Source organism: Heterodontus francisci, chromosome 1 (assembly GCF_036365525.1).
Source record: "Heterodontus francisci isolate sHetFra1 chromosome 1, sHetFra1.hap1, whole genome shotgun sequence".
Lineage (NCBI taxonomy): Eukaryota > Metazoa > Chordata > Chondrichthyes > Heterodontiformes > Heterodontidae > Heterodontus > Heterodontus francisci.
In genome coordinates, this window is record NC_090371.1 from 125,675,143 (window position 1) to 125,700,342 (window position 25,200).

A 25,200-nucleotide genomic window follows, 5' to 3' on the forward strand; every position below is an offset into this window, starting at 1 on the left:
TTGCATACCTCAAGCTAATAATTTTAGAAGGTGAACAGTGTAGGTTTGACAATTGTTTCTTTGTCCTGCTACCATTTCAGTCAACCAGGCTACCTGCATCCTGCGGTGCTGCTATTGATCCATTAAGCAGCAAAGAGGTTTCTATCTAAATCATCACACAGGAATATCATAAGAGCAAAACTGATGGCACTAACTCAACACCATAGTGACGGTAGAAAAGATAGACAAGAGCCCCAGGATTGGAGCCGAAAGCCAGGTACAAGCTGCAAAGAAAAGCGGAGACCTACGGAGGTGAAAGTTGCCGAATCAATGGATGAAATAATGGTTATCCGTATTGGTAACTTCTGATTTGTTTTACAGATCTACTGAATTTTATTCATGTTTAGGATGATAAATATTGTGGTCAAAAATCCACAGCAGGGAACATCTTAGCGTAAGTACTGGAATATGCTTATCCAGAACCTCTGTCACTGACCCTGCTTAAAGTTAGCAGGGCTAAGGGTAGGTTCCTTTATTTGAATAGCATCTCGGACATCCACATGCCTAATAGGTCACATGCTGTGATAAAAAAAAAAGTGTGACTGGATGGGTGCATGGTGGGGAGGCCTCCAGCAGTTCCCTTTTTAGGGGAAAAATTTATCACTTTTAAAAACATTGCCCCACAGTCACTAGTTTGGTGCTGCTGTCAATTATACAATGGGTCTCTTGGGAGAACGAGGGACACAGGAGCTCACAGTATTGAGTCCCCATCCCTTAGCCCCACCCTCTCCTATACCACTTGCCTTGTAAGGGGCAACAGAAGTTCTTCCTCTTACAAGGCCTGTTGACTCCCCAATAAAAGGCCGGAATGCAACGTATGGAGATCTCAACATAATTCCTGGCCTTTTCAGTGCATTCCCACTGGAGTTACATTGGGAGGGTTGCAGCTATATGGAGGGCTCAGTGAGGAAGCAAACTGTTCCACAGGCAAGTTTTTTCCACCTTTCTACATTTGAGAAAATAAACCAAATTGTTGTTTGAGCCAATCAGAAAAACAACTTCTTTTGTGCTTGGGACAGACTTAAAGCGTGACACAAACTATAAATAAACTCGTAATTATACAAATAGACACTGCTAGAGTAATTTTTGACTTTGTGTTCCAGCTGGGGAGACTTAGAATTATTAGCCTCCTTCAATGCTCTTTCGGCCCATCATGCCTGTACTAGTTATCTAATTAGAGCCACTCCCCTGCAGTTTCCACATAGCCCTGCAATTTTTCCCAGTCAAGTATTTATCCAAACTCAGCTAACAGTTATTAATAAATCTGCTTCCTCTCATCTCTGGTTCTATTGCCAATTACCTTAAATCTGTGTTCACTGGTTACTAAATCTCCTACCATTGGAAACAGTTTCTCCTTATTTACTCCATCAAACCCTTCATGATCTTGAAAACCTACACACAAGCATACAAATTAGGAGCAGGAGTAGGCCATTTGGCCCCTCAAGCCTGCTCCACCATTTAATAAGATTATGGTTGATCTGATTGTGGCCTCAACTCTACTTTCCTGTCGACCCCCTATACCCTTTGACTCCCTTGTCAATCAGGAATCTATCTAACACAGCCTTAAAAATATTCAATGAGCCTGCCTCCACTGCTCTCTGGGGAAGAGAATATCACAGCCTAATGACCCTCAAAAATATTTCTCCTCACCTCCATCTTTAATGGGAGACTCTTTATTCTGAAAATGTCCCCCCCCCCCAAAAAAAAATCTCATTTCTCTCGTAAGGGGAAACATCCTCTCAGCAGCCATCTGTCAAATCCCCTCAAGGTCTTTTATCTTTCAATAAGATCACCTCTCATTCTCCTAAACAGGCCCCTTCATCCCAGGAAATCAGTTGAGTGAACCTTCTCTGAACTGCTTCTAGTGCAATTATATGCATTAAGTAAGCAGACCAAAACTGTATGCAGTATTCCAGATGTGGTCTCACCAATGCCCTGTACAACTGTCGCAAAACTTCCCTACTTTTATATTCCATTCCCCTTGCAATAAACAACATTTGCTTTATTTGCATAACCTTGTCCTATCAACATCTTCTTTTTGGTTATTTCTTGCCCCACCCCCGCTTTATTTGCTTAAAACCTATTACATTTCTAGCCTCTGCCAGTTCTGAAGGGTCACTGACCTGAAACGTTGACTCTGCTTCTCTCTCCACAGATGCTGCCTGACCTGCTGAGTATTTCCAGCATTTCTTGCTCTTATGCCAACATTCCATTTGCTTTTCTAATCACTTGATGTACCTGCATACCAAGTTTTTGTGATTCATGTACAGGACCCCTCTGTTAAATCTTCAAATAGCCTTCTCTGCACAAAGGAGAACAATCACAGCTTCTCCAGCATCTCCATGTAACTGCCTGGTACCATTCTAGTAAATCTCCATCCTCTCAAAAGCCTTGACATCCTTCCTAAAGTGTGGTGCCCAGAATTGAGGATTACTAATGAGTGGTCATTAGTTCCCTGTAGCATTCAAACCCTCATATATCCTTTGCAGAAGAAGTACTGATGTGGCTGTCATCAGCATAGATTTGAAATTTGGATACATCTTCCGACAATCAAATAGCTGAGAAATCATGCACGGCATAGATCAGAATTTCCCAGAGGCACTGCCAGAGGGCAAGGCTTGCCAGAGAACACAAAGTCAAAAAGTTTATTTTTTTTTTAAGAATAAATTTAACTGTTACTCTTTCAAGATTTACATGTTTGGTTGAAAGTTCAGATTGATGTACCAGTTTAAAAGTTGTGATTGTTTATTGTGCAAAGTGTTACTGCTATCAAAATAATGGCGAGGCTAATGGTGCTCACCATTACTGATGCGTAAATGGTACAGCAACTTTAGGCAAGGAGCAAACATGTGGTTAAACGTGAATGTTTCAAGTGGTGGATGGGAGTGTCAATCAAGCGGGCTGCTTTGTCCTGGATGGTGTAGAGCTTCTTGAGGGTTATTGGAGCTGCACCCGTCCAGGCAAGTGGAGAGTATTCCATCACACTCCTGACTTATGCCTTGTGGACAGGCATTAGGGAGAGAGGAAGTGAGTTACTCGCCACAGAATTCCCAGCCACTGACCTGCTCTTGTAGTCACGGTATTTATATGGCTGGTCGAGTTCAGTTTCTGGTCAATGGTGACCCCCAGGATGTTGACAGTGGGTGAATTCAGCGATGGTAATGCCATTGAACATCAAGGGAAGATGGTTAGAGTCTCTCTTGTTTGAGATGGTCATTGCCTGGCACTTGTGTGGTGTGAATGTTACTTGCTACTTATCAGCCCAAGCCTGGATCTTGTCCAAGTGTTGCTGCATCTGGACATGGGCAGCTTCAGTATCTGAGGAATCACGAATGGTGCTGAACATTTGCAATTGTCAGTGAACATCCCCACTTCTGACCTTATGATGGAGGGAAGGTCATTGATGAAGCAGCTAAAGATGGTTGGGCCTAGGACACTACCCTGAGGAACTACTGCAGTGATGTCCTGGGACTGAGATGATTGACCTCCAAAAACCACAACCATTGCTGAAAATGGAGACATGTTGTCGAAGCTTTTCGTCTTGCACGCATCAGGACAATCACAAGAATAACCAATATAAGGGAAAACAACAACTTATACTGCATGAGAAGAGACCTTGCGAGGCCTTAAGACCAATCCGGACATACACATCAGTAAACCTGACAAAGGGACGGGAATAGTCATCCTTAACGAGCGTGACTATATCAACAAAATGCACGCCATTCTTAATGATGAATCCGAATTCGTATCCATTGGACCTGCCGCTCAACATGACCGGACAGCCTTGCTCGAAAGCAAGTTAAAAGAACGTTTGCTGGACTTATGTAAGAGCAATGAGCTGCCAGGTGATATATATGACAGAGTTTATCCTCAAGGCTCACTGCGTCCGCGTATGTATGGGCTGCCCAAGACACACAAAAGTGATGTCTCTGTATGCCCTATCTTATCTATGACCAGTTCTTCAACAACATGAATTGGCCAAATGGTTTTGCAAATTGTTACAACCAGTTTTGAGCAAGTTCTCCACACACACGGTGAAGGATTCCCTCACATTTGCGAAGACCATATAGGACTTGCATATCTATAGCAATGCCGTGTCCATGTGCTCATTTGACATTGCTAGCCTATTCACCAATGTACCACTTAAGGAAGCCATAGATATTTGTGCTGCAGCACTATATCATGGCTATCTAGACCCACCACCATTGCGTGAATCAGTATTCATTGAACTTATGAACTCGGCAACTCGCACAGTTGAGTTCAGTTTTAACGACATGCCCAAATAGATGGTGTTGCCATGAGATCCCCTCTAGGCCCAGCTCTCGCAAACATCTTTGTTGGGTTCCATGAGAGACATGTCTTTGAGGGAATATGAACATACGAATTATGAGCAGGAGTAAGCCACTCGACCCCTCGAGCTTGCTCCACCATTCAATAAGTTCATGGCTGAACTGATTGCTCCACATTTCCACCTACCCCCTTGCTTATCAAGAATCTATCTACCTCTGCCTTAAAAATATTCAAAGACTCTGCTTCCACCGCCTTTTGAGGAAGAGAATTCCAAAGACTCACGACCCTCAGAGAAAAATATTTCTCCTCATCTCTGCCTTAAATGAGTGACCCCTTATTTTTAAACAGTTTATATTTTTAAATAGTTTCAGATTCTACCACAAGGGGAAACATCCTTTCCACATCCACCCTGTCAAGACCCCTCAGAATCTTATATGTTTCAATCAAGTCACCTCTTACTTTTCTAAATTCCAGCAGATACAAGCTTAGCCTGTCCAATCTTTCCTCGTAAGATAGCCCACCCATTCCAGGTATTAGTCTAGTAAACTTTCTCTGTACTGCTTCCAACACATTTATATCCTTCCTTAAATAAGGAAATCAGTACTGTACACAGTACTCCAGATGTAGTCTCACCAATGCCCAGTATAGCTGAAGCATAACCTCCCTACTTTTGTATTCAATTCCCCTCACAATAAGCGATAACATTCTATTAGCTTTCCTAATTACATGCTGTACCTGCATACTAACCTTTTGCGATTCATGCACTAGGACACCCATATGCCTCTGCATCTCAGAGTTCTGCAATCTCTCACCATTTAGATAATATGCTTCTTTTTTATTCTTCCTGCCAAAGTGGATAATTTCACACTTTCCCACATTATACTCCATTTGCCAGGTTTTTGCCCACTCACTTGACCTATCTATATCCCTTTGTAGCCTCCTTATGTCCTCTTCACAACTTACTTTCCGATCTATCTTGTGTGATCAGCAAATTTAGCAACCATACCTTCGATCCCTTCATTTATATAAATGGTAAAAAGTTGAGGCCCCAGCACAGATCCCTGTGGCACACCACTCGTTACATCTTGCCAACCAGAAAATGACCCATATATGCCTACTCTCTGTTTCCTGTTAGCTAACCAATCTTCTGTCCATGCCACTATGTTATCCCCTGCACCATGAGCTTTTATTTTCTACAATAATCTTTGATGTGGCACCTTATCAAATGCCTTCTGGAAATCCAAGTACAATACATCCACTGGTTCCCCTTCATCCACAGCACATGTAACTCCCTCAAAGAACTCTAATAAATTGGTTAAACATGATTTCCCTTTCACAAAACCATGATGACTCTGCCCGATTACCTTGAATTTTTCTAAATGCTCTGCTAGAACGTCTTCATCATAACATCTGTCTTAGGGAAAATGTTAGAAGCTAAGCTGAATGGCCTGTAGTTTCCTACTTTCTGTCTCCCTCCCTTTTTGAATAAAGGAGTTACATTCGCTACTTTCCAATCTAAAGGAACCTTCCCGAACCTAGGGAATTTTGGAAAATTAAAACTAACGCATCAACTATCTCACTAGCCACTTCTTTTAACATCCTAGGATAAAGCCCATCAGGACCCGGAGACTTGTCAGCCCACAGCTCCAACAATTTATTCAGTACCACTTCCCTGGTGATTGTAATTTTCCTGAGTTCCTCCCTCCCTTCCATTTCCTGACTTACAGCTAATACTGGGATGTTACTTGTATCCTCAATAGTGAAGATCAATGCAAAATATCTGTTCAATTCATCTGCCATCTCCTTATTATCCATTATTAATTCCCCAGACTCACTTTTTTATAGGACCAACACTCACTTTGCTAACTTATCTTTAAATATTTATAGAAACTCAATATCAGTCTTTATATTTCGAGCTGGCTTTCTCTCATACTCTAATTTTACCTTCATTATCACTCTTTTAGTCCTTCTTTGCTGTTTTTTATATTCTGTCCAATTTTCTGATCTGCCTCCCACCTTTGCGCAATGACACCTAATCTAATACCTAATATATTTCCGATAAGTAGATGATACATTTGCTATATTTGAATCTGCAGCTTTTTGCAATAATTTCCTTACACGTCTTAATGAACTCCATCCTGCACTCAAATTCACCTTTGAAATACAGCAGTCAAACGAGCTCCCTTTCCTTGACGTACTAGTTGAGAAATCTGTTAAGTGGTTCTCTACCACAGTCTACCGCAAATCTACCTTCACTGGTCAATACATGCGTTGGGATTCTTACAGTTCCACATGCTATAAGATTGGTCTTATCGGCAACCTCATATATAGGGCGCGAGTCATTTGCTCACCATGCAAGCTTGATGCTGAAATAGGGCGAATCAAAGACATCCTGCGTGACAATGGCTACCCTGATCAGATCATTTCTCACTGTATATCACGCACACTTATGAATGGGCCTCAGACCATCATTTTCGGCCCTGAAAAGTGCCCAGTCTACCTCAAATTATCCTGGAAGGGTAATGTATCGCAAAAATTTGAGCAAGAGATAAAGCTAGCTGTTTCATGCTGCTACTATGCAGTAGCAACACATGTGGTGTCCACCACCAAAAGAATGCTACCATCAAGCCAAAAAGACATCCTGCCTATCACACAAATGAGTGATGTGATATATGAATTTCAATGCCAGTGTGATGCTAGGTATATAGGTCGTATGTCCCAAAGACTGGCGGATCCTATCAAACAACATGTCCCTTCTGCTGTTCGCAACTGGCAAGGTACAGGCCGTACCCAACCAGCCCGTGCTTGCAAAACTCAAAACAGTGTCCAACATTAGATGTGATTCCACGATTGGACAACATTTGCTAAATAATCCACAGTGTGCTAAGAATTACACTGACAACAAATTTAAGATCGTCAGTTGCGCTCGCAGTGTGGCACATTTGTGCATACTGGAGGCTACATATATAAATACAAAAGGCCCTGTTCTTTGCAGACAAAGAATATGTACAAACATTGCGCCTGTTTCAGCTGAACAAAGTAAGTGACAGCTATTCGCTGTTCATTTCTCAGGGCAATGCCTTGATCAGAGTCAAGCTGCCTGGTTTAAATTTTAAACAAAGTTTGGCAGTTAACTGTCAGTCACCATAAACTGGTGCATTCGCCATGGCAATGCCTCTACCAATCAGTACTCTCTTCTCATGCAGTATAATTTGTTGTTTTGCCTTACATTGCTTATTCTTGCGATTTTCTGATGAGTGCAAGATGAAAAGCTTCGACAACACGTCTCTATTTTCAGCAATACTCAAGTTCTGTTCTATTAAATGACTATTTGTAACCACAGCCATCTTCCTTTGTGCTAGGTATGACTCCAACCAGCAAAGAGTTTTCCCCGATTCCCAATGACCTCAGTTTTTGCTAGGGCTCCTTGATGCCATACTCAGTCAAATGCCGCCTTGATGTCAAGGGCAGTCACTCTCACCTCACTTCTACTGTTTAGCTCTTTTGTCCATGTTTGGACCCAGGCTATAATGAGGTCAGGAGCGGAGTGGCCCTGGCGGAACCCAAACTGAGCATCTGTGAGCAGGTTATTGCTGAGCAAGTGCCGCTTGATAGCTCTGTTGACGACACCTTCCATCACTTTGCTGACGATCAGCAGTAGACTGATAGGATGGTAATTGTCCTGCTTTTTGTGCACAGGCCACACCTGGGTAATTTTCCACATTGCCAAGTAGATGCCAGGGTTGCAGCTGTACTGGAACAGCTTGGCTAGGGACACAGCTAGTTCTGGAGCACAAGTCTTAAGTACTATTGCCCGATTGTTGTCAGGGCCCATAGCCCTTGCAGTATCCAGTGCCTTCAACCGTTTCTTGATATCACGTTGAGTAAATCGGATTGGCTGAAGACTGGCATCTGTGATGCTGGAGGCTTCAGGAGGAGGCTGCAATGGATCATCCACACGGCACTTCTGGCTGAAGAGGGATGAAAATGCTTCAACCTTGTTTTTTGTACTGATGTGCCGAACTCTCCCATCATTGAGGATGGGGATATGTGTGGAGCCTCCTCCTCCTGTTAGTTGTTTAATTGTCCACCTACATTCACAACTGGATGTGGCAGGACTGCAGATCTTAGATCTGATCCATTGGTTGTGAGATCGCTTAGCCCTGTCTATTACATGCTGCTTCTACTGTTTGGCATGAAAGTAGTCCTGTGTTGTAGCTTCACCAAGTTGACACCTCCTTGTTAGGTATGTCTGATGCTGCTCCTGGCATGCCCTCTTAGTCTTCTTTGAACCAGGGTTGGTCCCCTGATTAGATGGTAATGGTAGAGGGGGAGATATGCTGCACCATGAAGTTACAGATAGTGGTTGAATACAATTCTGCTGCTGCAGATGGCCTACAGCGCCTCAGGGATGCCCAGTTTTGAGTTGCTAGATCGGTTTGAAATATATTCCATTTAGCTCGGTGGTAATGCTACATAACACAATGGTGGGTACCCTCAATGTGAGGACGGGACTGCGTCTCCACAAGGACTGTGTGGTGGTGACTCCTACCATTACTGTCATGGACAGATACATCCGTGACAGGCAGATTGGTGAGGACAAGGCCAAGTAGGTTTTTCCCTCTTGTTGGTTCCCTCACCACCTGACAAAAACCCAAACTAACAGCTATGTCCTTTCGGACTCGGCCAGCTCAGTCAGTAGTGGTGCTACTGAGCCACTCTTGGTGATGGACATTGAAGTCCCCCACCCAGAGTACATTCTGTGCCCTTGCCACCCTCAGTGCTTCTTCCAATTGGTGTTTAACATGGAGAAGCACTGATTCATTAGCTGAAGGGGGCAGCAGGTGGTAATCAGCAGGAGGTTTCTTTGCCCTGATGCTATGAGACTTCATGAGGTCCAGAGAAAATGTTGAGGACTACCTCCTGACTGTTTCCCACTGTGCCATCACCTCTGCTGGGCCTGTCCTGCTGGTGGAACAGGACATACCCAGGGATGTTGATGGTGGTATCTGGGACATTGTAAAGTATGATTCTGTGATTATGACTATGTCAGGCTGTTGCTTGACTAGCTTGTAGGACAACTCTCCCAATTGTGGCACAAACCTCCAGATGTTAGGAAGGAGGAATTTGCAGGGTTGACAGGGCTGGATTTGCTGTTGTCGTTTCCGGTGCCTAGGTCGATGCAGGGGTGCTCCGTCTGGTTTCATTCCATTTCTTAGACTTTGTAGCAGTTTGATATAACTGAGTGGCTTGTTAAGCCACAGAGGGTAGTTAAGAGTCAATCACATTGCTGTGGGTCTGGTGTCAGATGTAGGCCAGACCAGATAAGGACAGCAGATTTCCTTCCCTGAAAAAGGACATTAGTGAACCAGATGGGTGTTTACAAAAAATCGACAATGGTTTCATGTCACCACTAGATTGCTTTTTAATTCTAGATTTATTAATTGAATTCAAATTCCACCCTCTGCCGTGGTGGGATTTGAACCCATTAGGCTCTGGGTTACTAGTCTAGTGATATTACCACTTCTCCGTCGCCTCCCCATGAATATCATGAAGTTGCTGCATTTGTGCAGTAGATACAAACTAAACCACCATAGGTTATTGGGGCTACTAATTAGTAGTGCAAGCACCCTTTTAAAATGTGATAACTGTTAATTACTGCCAATCACCATCTCTGTCACTGAAATGAACAAGTATTCCTTCAGGTTTTGAATTTTTCATGGAGTTTTTAAAAAAAATAACACATTTTAATTTTTTTTTCTTACTTTGCCTTTTTACCTTTTTCTCTCAATCCAATCTTTCTTTCCCTCTCCTTATTTCTCTTTCTGGACCTGATTTAATATTGAATTGACCCATTCTAATTCACCCTCCTTCTCAGTCCTTCCACTGTTTATCTCTCAATTCTTAAATCTGATTGGTTAAGGAAATATCCTGTTGGTTGCTCTCACTTGGGTCCCAGATGCAGTTTCCCTCACTGTGCTATTATCAGATCGCACTTTCAGCAACTTTGTGGGTGAAATGTTTTAAGCTGAAGGGTGCAGAGATCAAGTCTAATTAGCAACAGGCACCTTGAGATGCCCTGCTAAAGCAAAACCTCTTTTTGCTGACTAGTGGAAGTTAAGTTCTGGGCTCATTTTTAAATGCAATTAACAGGAGTCACTCAGGTTATATATTCACATACCTGTATGAGTGTAAGGCTGGTGTCAGATGTCACCCCTGAGGTAATGACAGTAAAGCTAGACCCAAGCCACGGCAGGAAGCGGGATTTGATAGTATCAACACCAGAATAAACACCACCTTTTAACAAAAAAAAGTAAAAATAAGGTAAAGGCAATTGTTTAAGTACTTATTCAATGCTAGCCTTTGATGTGTTTGATGGAATTGCAATGTGTGCTGACTGATTTGGAACATATTCCTTTGTCAGTTTTATTAACAAAAAAGAAAGAAGAATATTGTGTTTCTTTATTCTCAGACAAGAACTCCCACTCTGGAGCAGCCCCATTTACATCAAAGGTGGATGGACATGGACATGGACATGTTCTTCCTGTCTGACATCACTGGGACAAGCTTCCTTCACTTCCTCATGAATGAGCATTAACATACAAAAAGGGAGAAAAGCCTGTGAAACCGATCAAGACTCAGCTTGATCATTGGAAAGCACAACCTTGTGCACACTCTAAGGCAATAAAATAAAGCAAGTTTCAGGACACAACGATTATCAATGAAACATTACTACACATACTCACCAATCGCTCCCAAGTCTCCAAGAACACCAGAAAAGCCATTTCCACCCACAAGGTCAGTCTCAAAAGGTTACACTTGTCATTGAGAACATCCTCCATTTGCATAGCCTCCCTGGGAAGGCTGTACCACATCGTCAACCCCTGTGCAAGAAGATCTTGGAGCTGAAATTCCACAGGGCTGAAAACCACCATTTCAGCCATTTCCCTGTGAATTTGGCAAGCAACTGGTAGAACTACTATTATGTCTTCTGGTTATTTTCTGCTTCCCAAATGTTAGAAATAATCACACTTTAGCCTGGGAAAGGCTAGAGTCTTTCTTTATTCCATTCAGCTTCCATGCCCCATGGTATCGGACTGCCCCGGGCTGGTGTCCTGTTATACATCACATGACTCTCCAGTGCAGCCATGAATGTACACTTCCCCACCGCCCCCCCACCCAGAACACATACACATAACAGTTAGTTCCTACCTTCCAGGAGAGGAGCAGGCCTGCGGGAAGAACACTGAGCAGGGAGCCGATAAATAGAGCCCAAGGATTGCACTTACCTTCCGGGAGAGCAGCAAAGAGGAGTCCAGGCACAGAGTTTGAAAGCAAAGCGAACAGTGACATCACAGGAAAGCTGCAAGGTGATTGGCTGGTGAGTAACTGCTGTTAGGGAGTGAGTATCAGTAAATAGCTGGGTTAGTAAATGAAGTAAAGAGGAAGGTAAGGGCTACGGTTTTTTTTAATATAGTAAGTAATGTTTTTTTTTTAAGAGAATCAAGGTCCCTAGTGTAAATAATCTCTAATTTGTGAGTAAATTAAGGGTATGTCATGGCAGGGCAGCGTGGAGTGCTCCTCCTGTGCAATGTGGGAAATCAGGGGTTCTCCCAGTGTCCGGGGCGAACACATGTGCAGGAAATGTCTCCAGCTGCAGCTACTCGAAATCCCTGTTTCGGATCTGGAGCAGCAGCAGCTGAGGACACTGTATCCGCGAGACTGAGATCATCACGGATAACACGTACAGGGAGGTGGTCACACCGCAGGTAAAGACTGCTCAGGCAGAAAGGGAATGGGTGACCACCAGGCAGAGTAGAAGAACTAGGCAGGTAATGCAGGAGTCCCCGGGTCCATCTCTCTCTCTAACAGATTTTCCGCTTTGGATACTGTTGGGGGAGATAGCTTCTCAGGGGAATGCAGCAAGAGCCAAGTCCTTAGCACTACGGGTGGCTCAGCTGCACAGGAGGGGGGGAAAAAAGTGGGAGAGCTAGTGATGGGGGATTCTATCGTAAGGGGTACAGATAGGCGTTTCTGTGGCCGTAAACGTGACTCCAGAATGGTATGTTGCCTCCCTGGATCTAGGGTCAAGGATGTCACGGAATGGCTGCAGCACATTCTAAAGGGGGAGGGTGAACAGTCAGAGGTCCTGGTTCACATTGGTACCAATGACATAGGTAGAAAGAGGGATGAGGTCCTGCAACAAGGATTTAGGGAGCTAGGTAGCAGATTAAAAAGCAGGACCTCAAAGATTGTAATCTCTGGATTACTCCCGGTGCCACGTGCTAGTGAGTATAGGAAAAGGAGGATAGAGCAGATGAATGCGTGGCTGAAGAGATGGTGCAGGAGGGAGGGCTTTAGTTTCCTGGATCTGTTTCTGGCAAAGGTGGGACCTGTACAAGTCAGACGGGTTGCAACTGAACCAGAATGGGACAAACATCCTTGCAGGGAGGTTTGCGAGTGCTGTTGGGGCGGGGGGTTTAAACTAATTTGGCAGGGGGATGGGATACAGAGTGGAGGTACAGTAGGGGGTGATGCACAGCCAAATATAGAAGAGAAACCAAGTCAGTCTGGAGGGCAGAGCAAATATAGACCTGTTAAGGCACAAGCGAATAATGCAAGGCTGGATTGCATCTATTTTAATGCAAGGAGCCTTACACGAAAGGCAGATGAATTGAGAGTGTTGATGAACACATGGGAATATGATATTATTGCTATCATAGAGACATGGTTGAGGGAAGGGCAGGACTGGCAGCTCAATATTGCAGGATATAGAATCTTCAGGCATGACGGCAGCAGGGGAGTGGAGGGAGGGTGGTGGAGGGAATGTAAAAGAGGAGGTGACATTGCACTATTGATCAAGGAGTCAATTACTGCAGTTAAGGAGGGATGATATCTTAGAAAGTTCCTCAAATGAGGCCATATGGGTAGAATTTAAAAACAAAAAGGGGGCAATCACTTGGCTGGGAGGGTACTTCGCCGCCCCCCCCACCAAACAATCAGAGAGAGATAGAGGAGCAGACATGTAGGCAAATCTCAGAAAGGTGTAAAAATAATAGGGTAATAACAGTAGGGGATTTCAACTTCCCCAATATCAACCGGGGTAGTCTTAGTGCAAAAGGCTTAAAGGGGGCAGAATTCTTAAAATGCATACAGGAGAGCTTTTCGAGCCAGCATGTAGAAAGTCCTACAAGAGAAGGGGTGGTACTGGACCTAAGCTTAGGGAATGAAACCGGACAAGTGGTGGAAGCATCAGTGGGGGAGCATTTCAGGGATAGTAACCATAATTTTAAGATTTAAGATAGTTATGGGAAAGGACAAAGATGGACCGGAAATAAAGGTACTGAATTGGGGGAAGGCCGATTTCAATATGATAAAACAGGATCTGGCCAAAGTGGACTGGGAGCAGCTACTTGTAGGAAAGTCTCCATCAGACCAGTGGGAGTCATTCAAAAAGGAAATAGAGAGAGAGTGCAGGGCCAACATGTTCCCAATAAAAGGTGAAGGGTAGGACTAACACATCCAGGGAAACCTGGATGTCAAGGGATATAGAGGATTGGATAAGGAAAAAAAAAAAGGAGGCTTACGGCCGATTCAGAGGGCTGAAAACAGTGGAGGCCCTAGAGGAGTATAGAAAGTGTAGGGGGGGGGGGGGTGGGTACTTAAAAAATCATTAGGAGAGCGAAGAAGGGGCATGAAAAAACACTGGCGGGCAAGATAAAGGAAAATCCCAAGGCGTTTTAGATTAAGGGCAAGAGGGGATAACCAGTGAAAGAGTAGGGCCCATTAGAGACCAAAGTGGCAATCTGTGTGGAGCCAGAGGACATAGGTGAGTTTTTAAAATGATTTCTTTTCATCCGTGTTCACGATAAAGAAAGACAATGTAGGTGTAGAGATCAAGGAGGGAGATTGTGATATACTTGAACAAATTAGCATTGAAAGGGAGGAGGTATTAGTGGTTTTAGTGGGCTTAAAAGTGGATAAATCCCCAGGCCCAGATGAGATGTATCCCAGGCTGCTATGTGAGGCAAGGGACGAGATTGCAGGGGCTCGGACACAAATTTTCAAATCCTCTCTGGTCACAGGAGAGGTACCAGAGGATTGGAGGACAGTGAATGTGGTACCATTATTCAAGAAGGGTAGTAGGGATAAACCAGGTAATTACAGGCCTGTAAGTCTAACATCAGTGGTAGGGAAACTATTGGAAAAAATTCTGAGGGACTGGATTAATCCCCACTTGGAGGGGCAGGGATTAATCAAGGATAGTCAGCACGGCTTTGTCGGGGGAGATCATGTCCAACAAATTTGATTGAATTTTGAGGGGGTGACTAGGTGTGTAGATGAGGGAAAGCAGTTGATGTAGTCTACATGGACTTCAGTAAGGCTTTTGATAAGGTCTGTCATGGGAGATTGGTTAAGAAGGTAAGAGCCCATGGGATCCAGGGTAATTTGGCAAATTGGATCCAAAATTGGCTTAGTGGCAGGAGGCAGAGGGTGATGGTCGAGGGTTGTTTTTGCGAGTGGAAGCCAGAGACCAGTGGTGTACCACAGGGATCGGTGCTGGATCCCTGTTTGTAGTGTACATTAATGATTTAGACGTGAATATAGGGGTTATGATCAGTAAGTTTGCAGATGACACGAAAATTGGTGGTGTCGTAAATAGTAAGGAGGAAAGCCTTAGATTACAGGACGATACAAATGGGCTAGTAAGATGGGCGGAGCAGTGGCAAATGGAATTTAATCCTGAGAAGTGTGAGGCTTTGCATCTAGGGAGGACAAACAAGGCACAGTAATATACAATGGATGGTAGGACCCTAGGAAGTACAGAGGGACCTTGGTGTACTTGTCCATAGATCACTGAAGACAGCAGCACAGGTAGATAAGGTGGTTAGGAAGGCATATGGGATATTTGCCTTTATTAGTCGAGGCATAGAATATAAGAGCAGGGAGGTTATGATGGAGCTGTATAAAATGCTAGTTAGGCCACAGCTGGAATAGGGTGTACAGTTCTGGTCGCCACACTACAGGAAGGATGTGATTGCACTGGAGAGGGTACAGAGGAGATTCATCAGGATGTTACCTGGGCTGGAGCATTTCAGCTATGAAGAGAGACTGGATAGGGTATGGTTGTTTTCCTTGGAGCAGAGAAGGCTGAGGGTGGACTTGATTGAGGTCTACAAAATTATGCAGGGCATAGATAGGAAGAAACTTTTTCCCTTAGCGAAGTGTCAATAACCAGGGGGCATAGATTTAAGGTAAGGGGCAGGAGGTTTAGAGGGGATTTGAGGAAAAAAATTTTCACCCAGAGGGTGGTTGGAATCTGGAACACACTGCCTGAAGGGGTGGCAGAGGCAGGAACCCTCACAACATTTAAGAAGTATTTAGATGAGCACTTGAAACGCTGTAGCATACAAGGCTACGGGCCAAGTGTTGGAAAATGGGATTAGAATAGATTAGTGCTTGATGGCCGGCACGGACACGATGGGACGAAGGGCTTGTTTCTGTGCTCTATGACTCTATAATTAGTTCCCAGCACTTTATGGATGATATAACAACTGCTATAAAATTTTAGGTTTCTTGGCCTAAACATTCACTGGCACTGTGGCGATTTTGAGCACTAAACAAACAAACAATCGTCTAAGCCTCCAATAAGGCGAGCTGGAAGCACAGGTTCATTACGATGTAGAAGCGTGCCAGCCACTTATACTGATATATTGGCAATAGACGTTCAGGGCTGCACATCGAACAGGAGTTAGTACTTTTGCATATGCAAATATGGGGCATGACACCTGTTAGTGAGGCTGCTTCTGTAATATTGGTTGCCCTGAGGCAGCCAGCTGCATTCAGGAAAACCATGTCTACATGTTGTAGAACAAGCGGCGCTCAACTAGAAACCTGTTTGTCGCCACCATGGAATCACAGAATGGTTACAGCACAGAAGGAGGCCATACCAGCTCTCTGCAAGAGAAATTCAGCTAGTCCCACTCCCCTGCCCTTTCGATGTAACCCGACAATTTCTTTTTATTTTTAGGTGCTTATTCAATGCCCTTTTGAAAGCCATAATTTAATCTGCCTCCGCCACCCTCTCAGGTCATGCATTCCATATCCTAACCACTTGCTGTTATGCTTAGGGTAGATAAGACACCTGGTCCAGATGGTTTGCATCCCAGTTTGCTAAAGGAAGTGGGGATGGAGATAGCAGAAGGACTTGCCATAATCTTCCAGTCTTCCCTGGATATGGGGGAGGTGCCAGAAGATTGGAGAGTGGCAAATGTGACACCCTTATTCAAGAAAGGTTGCAAGAACAGTCCTAGCAACTACAGGCCAGTTAGTTTAACATCAATGGTGGGCAAGGTTTTAGAAACAATTATCAGGGGGGGAAAAAAAAAAAATCAGACAGTTGGTGTGGTTTGAGTTAATTAAGGAGAGCCAGCACGGATTTGTGAAAGGCAGATCATGCTTGACTAATCTAATTAAAGTTCTGATGAAGTAACAGAGAAGGTTGATGTGGAGAATGCAGTGGATGTTGTCCACACGGATTTTAAGAAAGCCTTTGACAAAGTGCCACATAAAAGGTTGGTTAACAAAATTGAGGCTCATGGAATAGGAGGGTCAGAGTCCAATTGGGTAAAAAAATTGGCTTAAGGAGAGAAACGGCAAGTTGTGGTAAATTTTTTTTTTTTCAGACTGGAGGATGGTAAACAGTGGTGTTCCCCAAGGGTCAGTGCTAGGACCACTACTTTGTTTGCTATATATAAATGACTTGGATCATGGAAATACAGAGTAAAATTTCAAAATTTACCGATGATACCAAACTTGGAGGAATAGCAAACAGTGAGGATAATACAAACTGCCTGCAACAGGATGTAGATTTAATTGGGAAATTGGTTGGGCACTTGAAGGAAATAAACTTGCAGGGTTAGGAGGATTGAGTGGGGGAGTGGGACTGGCTGGACTGCTCCACGGAGAGCTGGCATGGACTCGATGGACCAAATGGCCTCCTTCTGTGCCATAAGTGACTGACAAAAGAAGCAACAGCAACATGAGTCAATCATTTTAAATCAGTGTCCTCTGGTTCTCTGCCCAATGAACAATTCCTCTCAACCTTCTCTTCTTTAAAGAAGAATAATCCCAACTTCTCCAATCTATCCGCATAACTGAACTCCCTCATTCCTGGAAACATTCCTGTGAATCTTTTCTGTACCTTCTCCAAAGTCTTCACATCCTTCTTAAAGTATGGTGCCTAGAATTGTACACAATACTCCAGTTGAGGCCGAACCAGAGTTTTCCAAAAAGGTTCATTGTAACTTCTTTGCTTTTATACTCCATGCCTCTATTTACAAAGCCCAGGATCCCGTATGCCTTTCTCAACCTGCCCTGTCACCTTCAAATGATTTGTGCACAGATACCCCCAGTCTCTCTGTTTCTGCACCCCCTTTAGAACTGAATCCTTTAGTTTATATTCCCACTCCTTGTTCTTCCTACAAAAATGTATCACTTCACATTTCTATGCATTAAGTTTCATCTGCCATGTGTCCAGCCTGTGTCCACCCATTCCACCAGCCTGTTTATGTCCTCTTGAAGTCTTTCACTATCCTCCTCATAATTCATAATACTTCCAAGTTTTGTCATCTGCAAACTTAAGTGTGTAGATGACACAATTTCAAAGTCCTTAATTTTAGAATAAAAATGCAGATACCATCTTGTACAGATTGTAGTGTAGATTATCCTGGTCTTGAGCCCAAGTGCAGTAAATATAGTAAAATCAGGCAGGGAGGATTGCAGTCTTCTATCCAGTTAAATGAATGCTGAAATATCTACCCCTGTGGCTCACTGTTCCTCTACCTGCTATCACCTACCTACAATCATTCATAATGAAGTAATACTGCAGCAAATGCAGAGTTGCACTCCAGCGAGCCAAAAACCAATCAGGGCCAAATTTTTGAACGGCTGCAGCACCGGAAGTGGGCAGGCCGGAATTTCCCACCACCAGCCAGCCTGCCAACTTGCTGGCATGGACTCACCTTGGGCCATTTTTGAAGAGCCTGATTGTGTTGGTGAGGTTGCGGGGGGGCGGGGAATGGCTACACACCCGCAAGTGTGTAACGAACTAAACCCCTGAATGGGCCTATTAAGGGCAGCGTACAGATGCCGTTTGGAATGGAGGTGGCCTCCCGGCGTCCGATGGTTGTGGGGGTGGGCTAGTGCTTTATTTATCATTTTTAAACCCTCCCAACTGTGGCAATGAGTGCAAGATGGCCACAGCAGCGACCACAAGTCTCCCTGTGGAAGGGGTTGCCCCTCCACGATGATGGCCTGGCAGCTGCGGTCTCTTTTTATTTTTAAAGTTTTTGAAAAGTCCTCAGAGGGCACCTCCATTTCGAGGCACCTTCCCTTTCACCCATCTACAAATTGGCAACTCCCACCTCTGACAGTGGGGCTGACAATGTCTCGTGCTGGATGGCCTCCTATTGGCCCTCCAGCCTCAGAAGCCTGCCCTCTGTCCTTAATTGGACAAGGCTCCTGGAGGCGGTCACTTAATTGGCTGCCTCCTCAAAAATCACCCTCTTGCTCCCAACTCCGGCACATGCGAGCTCCTGACCCACATTTTCTCCCAACGGTAGGATCAGGAGTCGCAAACGAAAATTCAGCTCTCAACTTTACAAACGTATTGGCCATTACCCCGAAAGTTTAGGCAGAAAAACAAATGGTAGGACTAGTCCTTTCCCAAATTCTATAACATAGCCTTCTTCACCTGCCTGCCTGACACTGGTCAAAAGTGGAGAAAAATACAAACATTAAAAAAAACTAAATAATAAAAATCCAAACCACTCCTTTTCACAATGCTAAAGAACAAAGGCCTGTCAGAGTAAAAAAAACCTAGAACCTGCTGTGGATAATTTTCCATCAGCTAGTTTCTCTCTATTGAAAAGAACTCCCCCGCCCCCACCCCAAAACTATAAATTCTTCTACTGATGGCCAAAAAAAGGGAACTCGGTGCCTGCAGTCCCAGTAAATAAAGTGAATGTGAAGGGGACTTAATTTTTAAAGGCATAAATGGTGAAAGAGAGATGTAGAAATAAGTTTTGAAATTTTAAATATGATACCTTCACTTGCTGCAAGACTGAGGATGGTGAATAATTCTCCTTGGACTTTTGAGGTCAGTTCAATAAGTTCACAGCATCGATTCAAGTTCTGATCACACGAATTGACCTGTGAAATCAGGCAAAAGGAAAAAATGAAGTACCCTTCACGTTATCCAATCGAATAAAACAAAAAGTTAGATATAACCTCTGAACTTTTCAGATTTACTAACATTGAAGTTCTTCCAACTAAAAATCCCCATGTTTTCCGGAAGCAATCTCTCAACACTTTCCCATAAATGTTAATTCTCGAAATCTGACTAATCCGAATTTATTTTTCACTCTCAGACAGGAAATGGCTGAACATTCATATAGCACTTTTAAATGTAGAAAGCATCACAAGCCACTTCACAGAAGCATAAATAGATACAAAAAAAAAATCACAGAAGCCAAAGAAGGAGACATTTGTACAGTCACCAAATGTGGCTGAAGAAGTGGTAAGGAGGGTCTTAAAATGGACGAAGGAGATGGAGAGGTTAAGGGAGCAAATTCTAGAGCTTGCGATCTAAATAGCTGAAGACACAGCATCCAAAAGGTGGGGTGAAGGGAGTGGGCAATGTCCAAGAAGTCAAAATTAGAGGAACATAGGGTTTGAGGAGGATACAGAGACAGTGAGTGGCATGACCATGAAGAGATCCGAACACAAGGATAAGAATTTTATATCTGAGGCTTTGGGGACCAGGAGCTAATATAGGTCAAAAGCACAGGGATGATGGGTGAGAAGCACTATGAAGGATGGATACAGGCGGCAGAGCTTTGTCTCTGAAAGATATGGAGGGCTGAGTATGGGATAATGGGCAGGAGAGCATTGGAATAGTCGAGTCTGGGAGTAACAAGGGCATGGATGAGGGTTTGGGCAGCAGATGGGCTGATGAGCAGATGCAAGGGGGAATTTTATGCTCTCTGCGGTTTCGAGAGAACACAAAATCAGTGGGATGGTGGCAGCGGGAGTCACACGGCCACCTTCCCGCCTCCACCCACATTAAGCCTGCCCCGCCATTCAATAAGATCATGGCTGATCTGTCCTAGGCCTCAACTCCTCTTTCGGGCCTGCTCTGCCTAACCCTCGACTCAGAGATTTCAAAAATCCTCCTCCTTAAATACAATTTAGTGACCTAGCCTCCACAACTCTGAGGTAGAGAATTCCAGAGATTCACCACCCTCAGAGAAGAAATTCCTTTGCATCTCAGTTTTAAATGTGTGCCCCCTTATTCTGTAACTATGTCCCCTAGTTCGAGATTCCCCCACTAGTGGAAACATCTTCTCAACATCTATCCTGTCAAGCCCCCTTAAAATCTGTTATGTTTCAATAAGATCACCTCTCATTCTTCTGAACTCCAATGAATAAAGGCCTAACCTGTTTAGCCGTTCTTGATAAGACAACCCCTTCATCCCAGGAATCAGCCTAGTGAACCTTTTCTGAACTGCCTCCAATGCTAGTATATCCTTCCTTAAATACGGGGATCAAAACTGTACACAGTACTCCAGGTGTGGCCTCACCAACACACTGTACAGTTGTAACAGAACTTCCCTATTTCTAAACTCTAACCCCATAGCAATAAAGGCCAAAATTCCGTTTGCCTTCCTAATTACTTGCTGCACCTGGTTGCTAACCTTTTGTGTTTCATGCACAAGAACACCCAGATCCCTCTGTACTGCAGTATTTTGTAGTCTTTCTCCATCTAAATAATCTACCTTTTTATTCTTCCTACCAAAGTTGATTACCTCACATTGAACACCATCTGTCAAGTTTTTGCCCACTCACTTAACCTATCTATATCCCTTTGCAGATTCTTTGTATCCTCATCACAACATGCCTTCCCACCTACTTTTACATCTGTCCCTTCCTCGAAGTCATTAATATAGATAGTAAATAGTTGAGGCCCTAGGACCGATCCTTGTGGTACCCCACTAGTTACGGCTTTCCAACCTAAAAAAGACCCATTGATCCTGACTGTCTGCCTTCTGTGTGTTAGCCAATCCTCAATCCATGCCAACACATTACCCCCAATCCCCTGAGCTCTTATTTTGTGCAATAACTTTGTGTGGCACCTTATCAAATGCCTTCTGAAAATCCAAATACACTACATCTACCAGTTCCCCTTTATCCACACTGCTCTTATACCCTCAAAGAACTCTAACAAATTTGTCAAACGTGATTTCCCTTTCATAAAACCATGTTGACTCTGTTTGATTGCATTATGTTTTTCTAAATGTCCTGCTATTTCTTCCTTACTAATAATAATGGACTCTAGCATTTTCCAAATGACTGATGTTAAACTAACTGGTCTATAATTTCCTGCTTTCTGTCTCCCTCCTTTCTTGAATAGGGGTGTCACATTAGCGGTTTTCCAATCTGCTGGTACCCTACTGGAATCTAGTGAGTTTTGGTATATTATGACCAATGCCTTCACTATCTCTGCAGCCACTTCTTTTAAAACCCTTGGATGTAGGCCATCAGGTCCTGGCAACTTGTCTGCCTTTAGTCCCATCAGTTTGTCCAGCACATTTTCCCTTGTGATAGAGGTTGTTAGAAGTTCCTCCCTCCCATTTACACCTTGCTTATCTATTATTGTTGGGATGTTTATAGTGTCCTCCACCGTGAAGACCGATGCTAAATACGGGTTTAAATTATCTGCCATTTCCCTGTTCCCTGTTATTAATTCCCCAGTCTCATCCTCTAAGGGTCCCACACTTACTTTAGCTACTCTCTTCCTTTTAATATACCTGTAGAAGCTCTTCCTGTTTGTTTTTATATTTCTTGCCAATTTACTCTCAATCAATTTATTCCCTCTTTATTAGCTTTTTTAGTCATCCGCTGCTGGTTTCTAAAAAGTTCCCAATCCTCTGGCCTACCACTCGTTTTCACTGCATTGTACGCCTTTGTTTTTGATTTGATACTCTCCTTAACTTCCTTTGTTATCCATGGTTGATTCATCTTTCTCTTCAAGTCTTTCCTTCTGACTGGAATAAATGTTTGCTGAGGTGTTATGAAATATCTGCTTAAAAGTCTGCCACTGCTCATCTACTGACTTCCCCTGTAGTCTGTATCTTCCCAGCTCACATTAGAAAACTCTTTCTTCATACCTCTGTAATTGCCCTTGTTTATGTTGAAGACACTGGTTTGAGACTTGAGTTGCTCACCCTCAAACTGAATTTGAAATTCTATCATATTATGATCGCTTCCCCCTAGAGGATCCTTAACTACGAGATCTCTTATTAATCCTACCTCATTACACATTACCAAATCTAAAATAGCCTGTTCCCTGGTAGGTTCTGCAACATATTGCTCTGAGTAACAATCCCTGATGCACTCTACAAATTTGTCTTCCATGTTACCCTTGCCAATTTGATTTGTCCAGTCTATATGCAGATTAAAATCACCCATGATAATTGCAGTGCCCTTCTTACACACCATTATTTCCTGATTAATATCTTGTCCTACAGAGAGGCTACTCTCCGGGGGCCTATAGACTACTCCCACCCGTGCTTTCTTTCACTTGCTATTCCTTATTTCCACCCAAACCGATTCTACATCACTATCTATTACACCTATATCATTACTCACAACTGCACTGATCCCTTCCTTTAATAACAAAGCTACCCCACCTCCTTTTCCTTTCTGCTTATTCTTCCGGAATGCCGAATATCCTTGAACATTAAGATTCCAGTCCTGGTTATCCTGCAACCACGTCTCAGTGACAGAAATAAATGAATAAGATTTGATAGCAATCTGTGCCGTCAGCTCCTCTATCTTGTTACAAATTCTACGTGCATTCAGATAAAGAGCCTTAAACTTTGACTTTTTAACCATTTTTACCAACTCTGGTTCGAATTTCTGCTGTACTCTTGTGCTTGTATTCTCTGTCCCTTCCAGTCGCTCTCTGATTAATCTATGCCCCTTCACTACCCTGCACCTCCGCTCTCTCGTTACTTTTAGACTTTTTAAACTTACTTTCAATTGAACCCTCCCCCCCAACTATTTAGTTTAAAGCCTTATCTACAACCCTAGTTATACGATTCGCCAGGACACTGGTCCCAGCATGGTTCAAGTGAAGCCCATCCCAACGGAACAGCTCTCTTTCCCCAGTATTGGTGCCAGTGTCCCATGAATCAGAACCCAGAATTTGAGCCACACATTTACCTCTCTAATCTTATTTACCCAATGCCAATTTGCACGTGGTTTAGGTAGTAATCCGGAGATTCTGCTTTTTAATTTGGTCCCGAGCAGCTCATAATCCCTCAACAGAATCTCTTTCCTAGTCCTACCTATGTCATTGGTACCTACGTGGACCACAACAACTGGATCCTTTCCCTCCCACTCCAAGTTCCTCTCCAGCCCAGAAGAGATGTCCTTAACCTTGGCACTAGGTAGGCAACACAGCCTTCGGGACTCTCTATCTTTGCTGCAGAGAACAGTATCTACTCCCCTAACTATGCTATCCCCTACTCACAACCACATTTCTCTTTTCTCCCCCCACTTGAATGGCACTCTGAACCACCGTGCTGTGGTTAGTTTGCTCATCCTCCCTACAGCCTGTGCCCTCGTCCACACCGGGAGCAAGAGCCTCGTACCTATTGGATAAGGGCACAGGCTGAGGTTCCTCCAAAGCTAAATTCTGGATCCCCATACCTGCCTCACTCGCAGTCACACCCTCCTGTCCCTGACCACTGGCCGAATTCAAGGTAGTTAATCTGAGGGGTGTGATTGTCTCCTGAAACGCAGTGTCCAGGTAACTCTCCCCCTCCCTGATGTGTCGCAGTGTCCGCAGCTCAGACTCCAGCTCAGAGTTGATGAACTGAAGTTCCTCGAGCAGTCAACACTTGCTGCAGATTGGTCACCGTGGATCACATCGGCGTCCACCAGATCCCACATACGACAGCTGCAACACATCGCCTGCCCAGCCATCTCCATTCTATTTAATTAATTTGGATCTCAATATTTCAAAAAAGAACTAAATTTAAGTGTACTCTTAACCTGTAATGACGTCGCCTGATTTAAATCACTTGGCCAAAACTACAAAAAAAACACGAGACACGGAAAAAATACCCACCAATCACTTACCAGCTCTCCTGTGACGTCACACTTCGATTTTTGCTGGTCAAGCAGGTCCGCAGAACAGAACGTCTCTCACTGCCGCCGCTCTCACTGCTGCTTCTGGTCTCGGGCCTCAGCTCCTTTTATCTCCCGGCTCCGCTCACCTGTTCCCGCTCTCACCACCGCTGCTCTCACCCAATTAAGGGCCTCATCCCGCCACTGCTGGAATTAGCCCAGTGGCAGGCAGGCCTGTTGTCGCACAGGGAGCACACCAAGCAAAACTGTGTGGGTCTCTTGCCGGCTGTGCGGCTGGGGGAGGGGGGCACAGTGGTTAGCACCGCAGCCTCACAGCTCCAGCGATCCGGGTTCAATTCTGGGAACTGCCTGTGTGCAGTTTGCAAGTTCTCCCTGTGTCTGCGTGGGTTTTCTCCGGGTGCTCCGGTTTCCTCCCACAAGCCAAAAGACTTGCAGGTTGATAGGTAAATTGGCCATTATAAATTGCCCATAGTAGAGGTAGGTGTTAGGGAAATATAGGGACAGGTGGGGATGTGGTAGGAATATGGGATTAGTGTAGGATTAGTATAAATGGGTGGTTGATGGTCGGCACAGTCTCAGTGGGCCGAAGGGCCTGTTTCAGTGCTGTATCTCTAAACTAAACTAAACTAAAAGGCACTTAGTGCCTGAACAAGG

The 25,200-nt window shown here is 44.0% G+C and overlaps 1 protein-coding gene across 1 annotated transcript in view; it reads right to left on the minus strand.

Annotated features, from left to right (window-relative positions):
- The window catches only part of spata18 (spermatogenesis associated 18), a 168,704-nt gene that overhangs the window by 106,564 nt on the left and 36,940 nt on the right, over positions 1-25,200 (minus strand). Inside the window, exons 2-3 of the mRNA XM_068035463.1 lie at positions 19,437-19,542; positions 10,511-10,626 (exon numbers count right to left, since the gene is read on the minus strand). Coding sequence (XP_067891564.1) covers positions 10,511-10,626; positions 19,437-19,542 — 222 coding nt within the window. The remainder of the gene's footprint in view (positions 1-10,510; positions 10,627-19,436; positions 19,543-25,200) is intronic.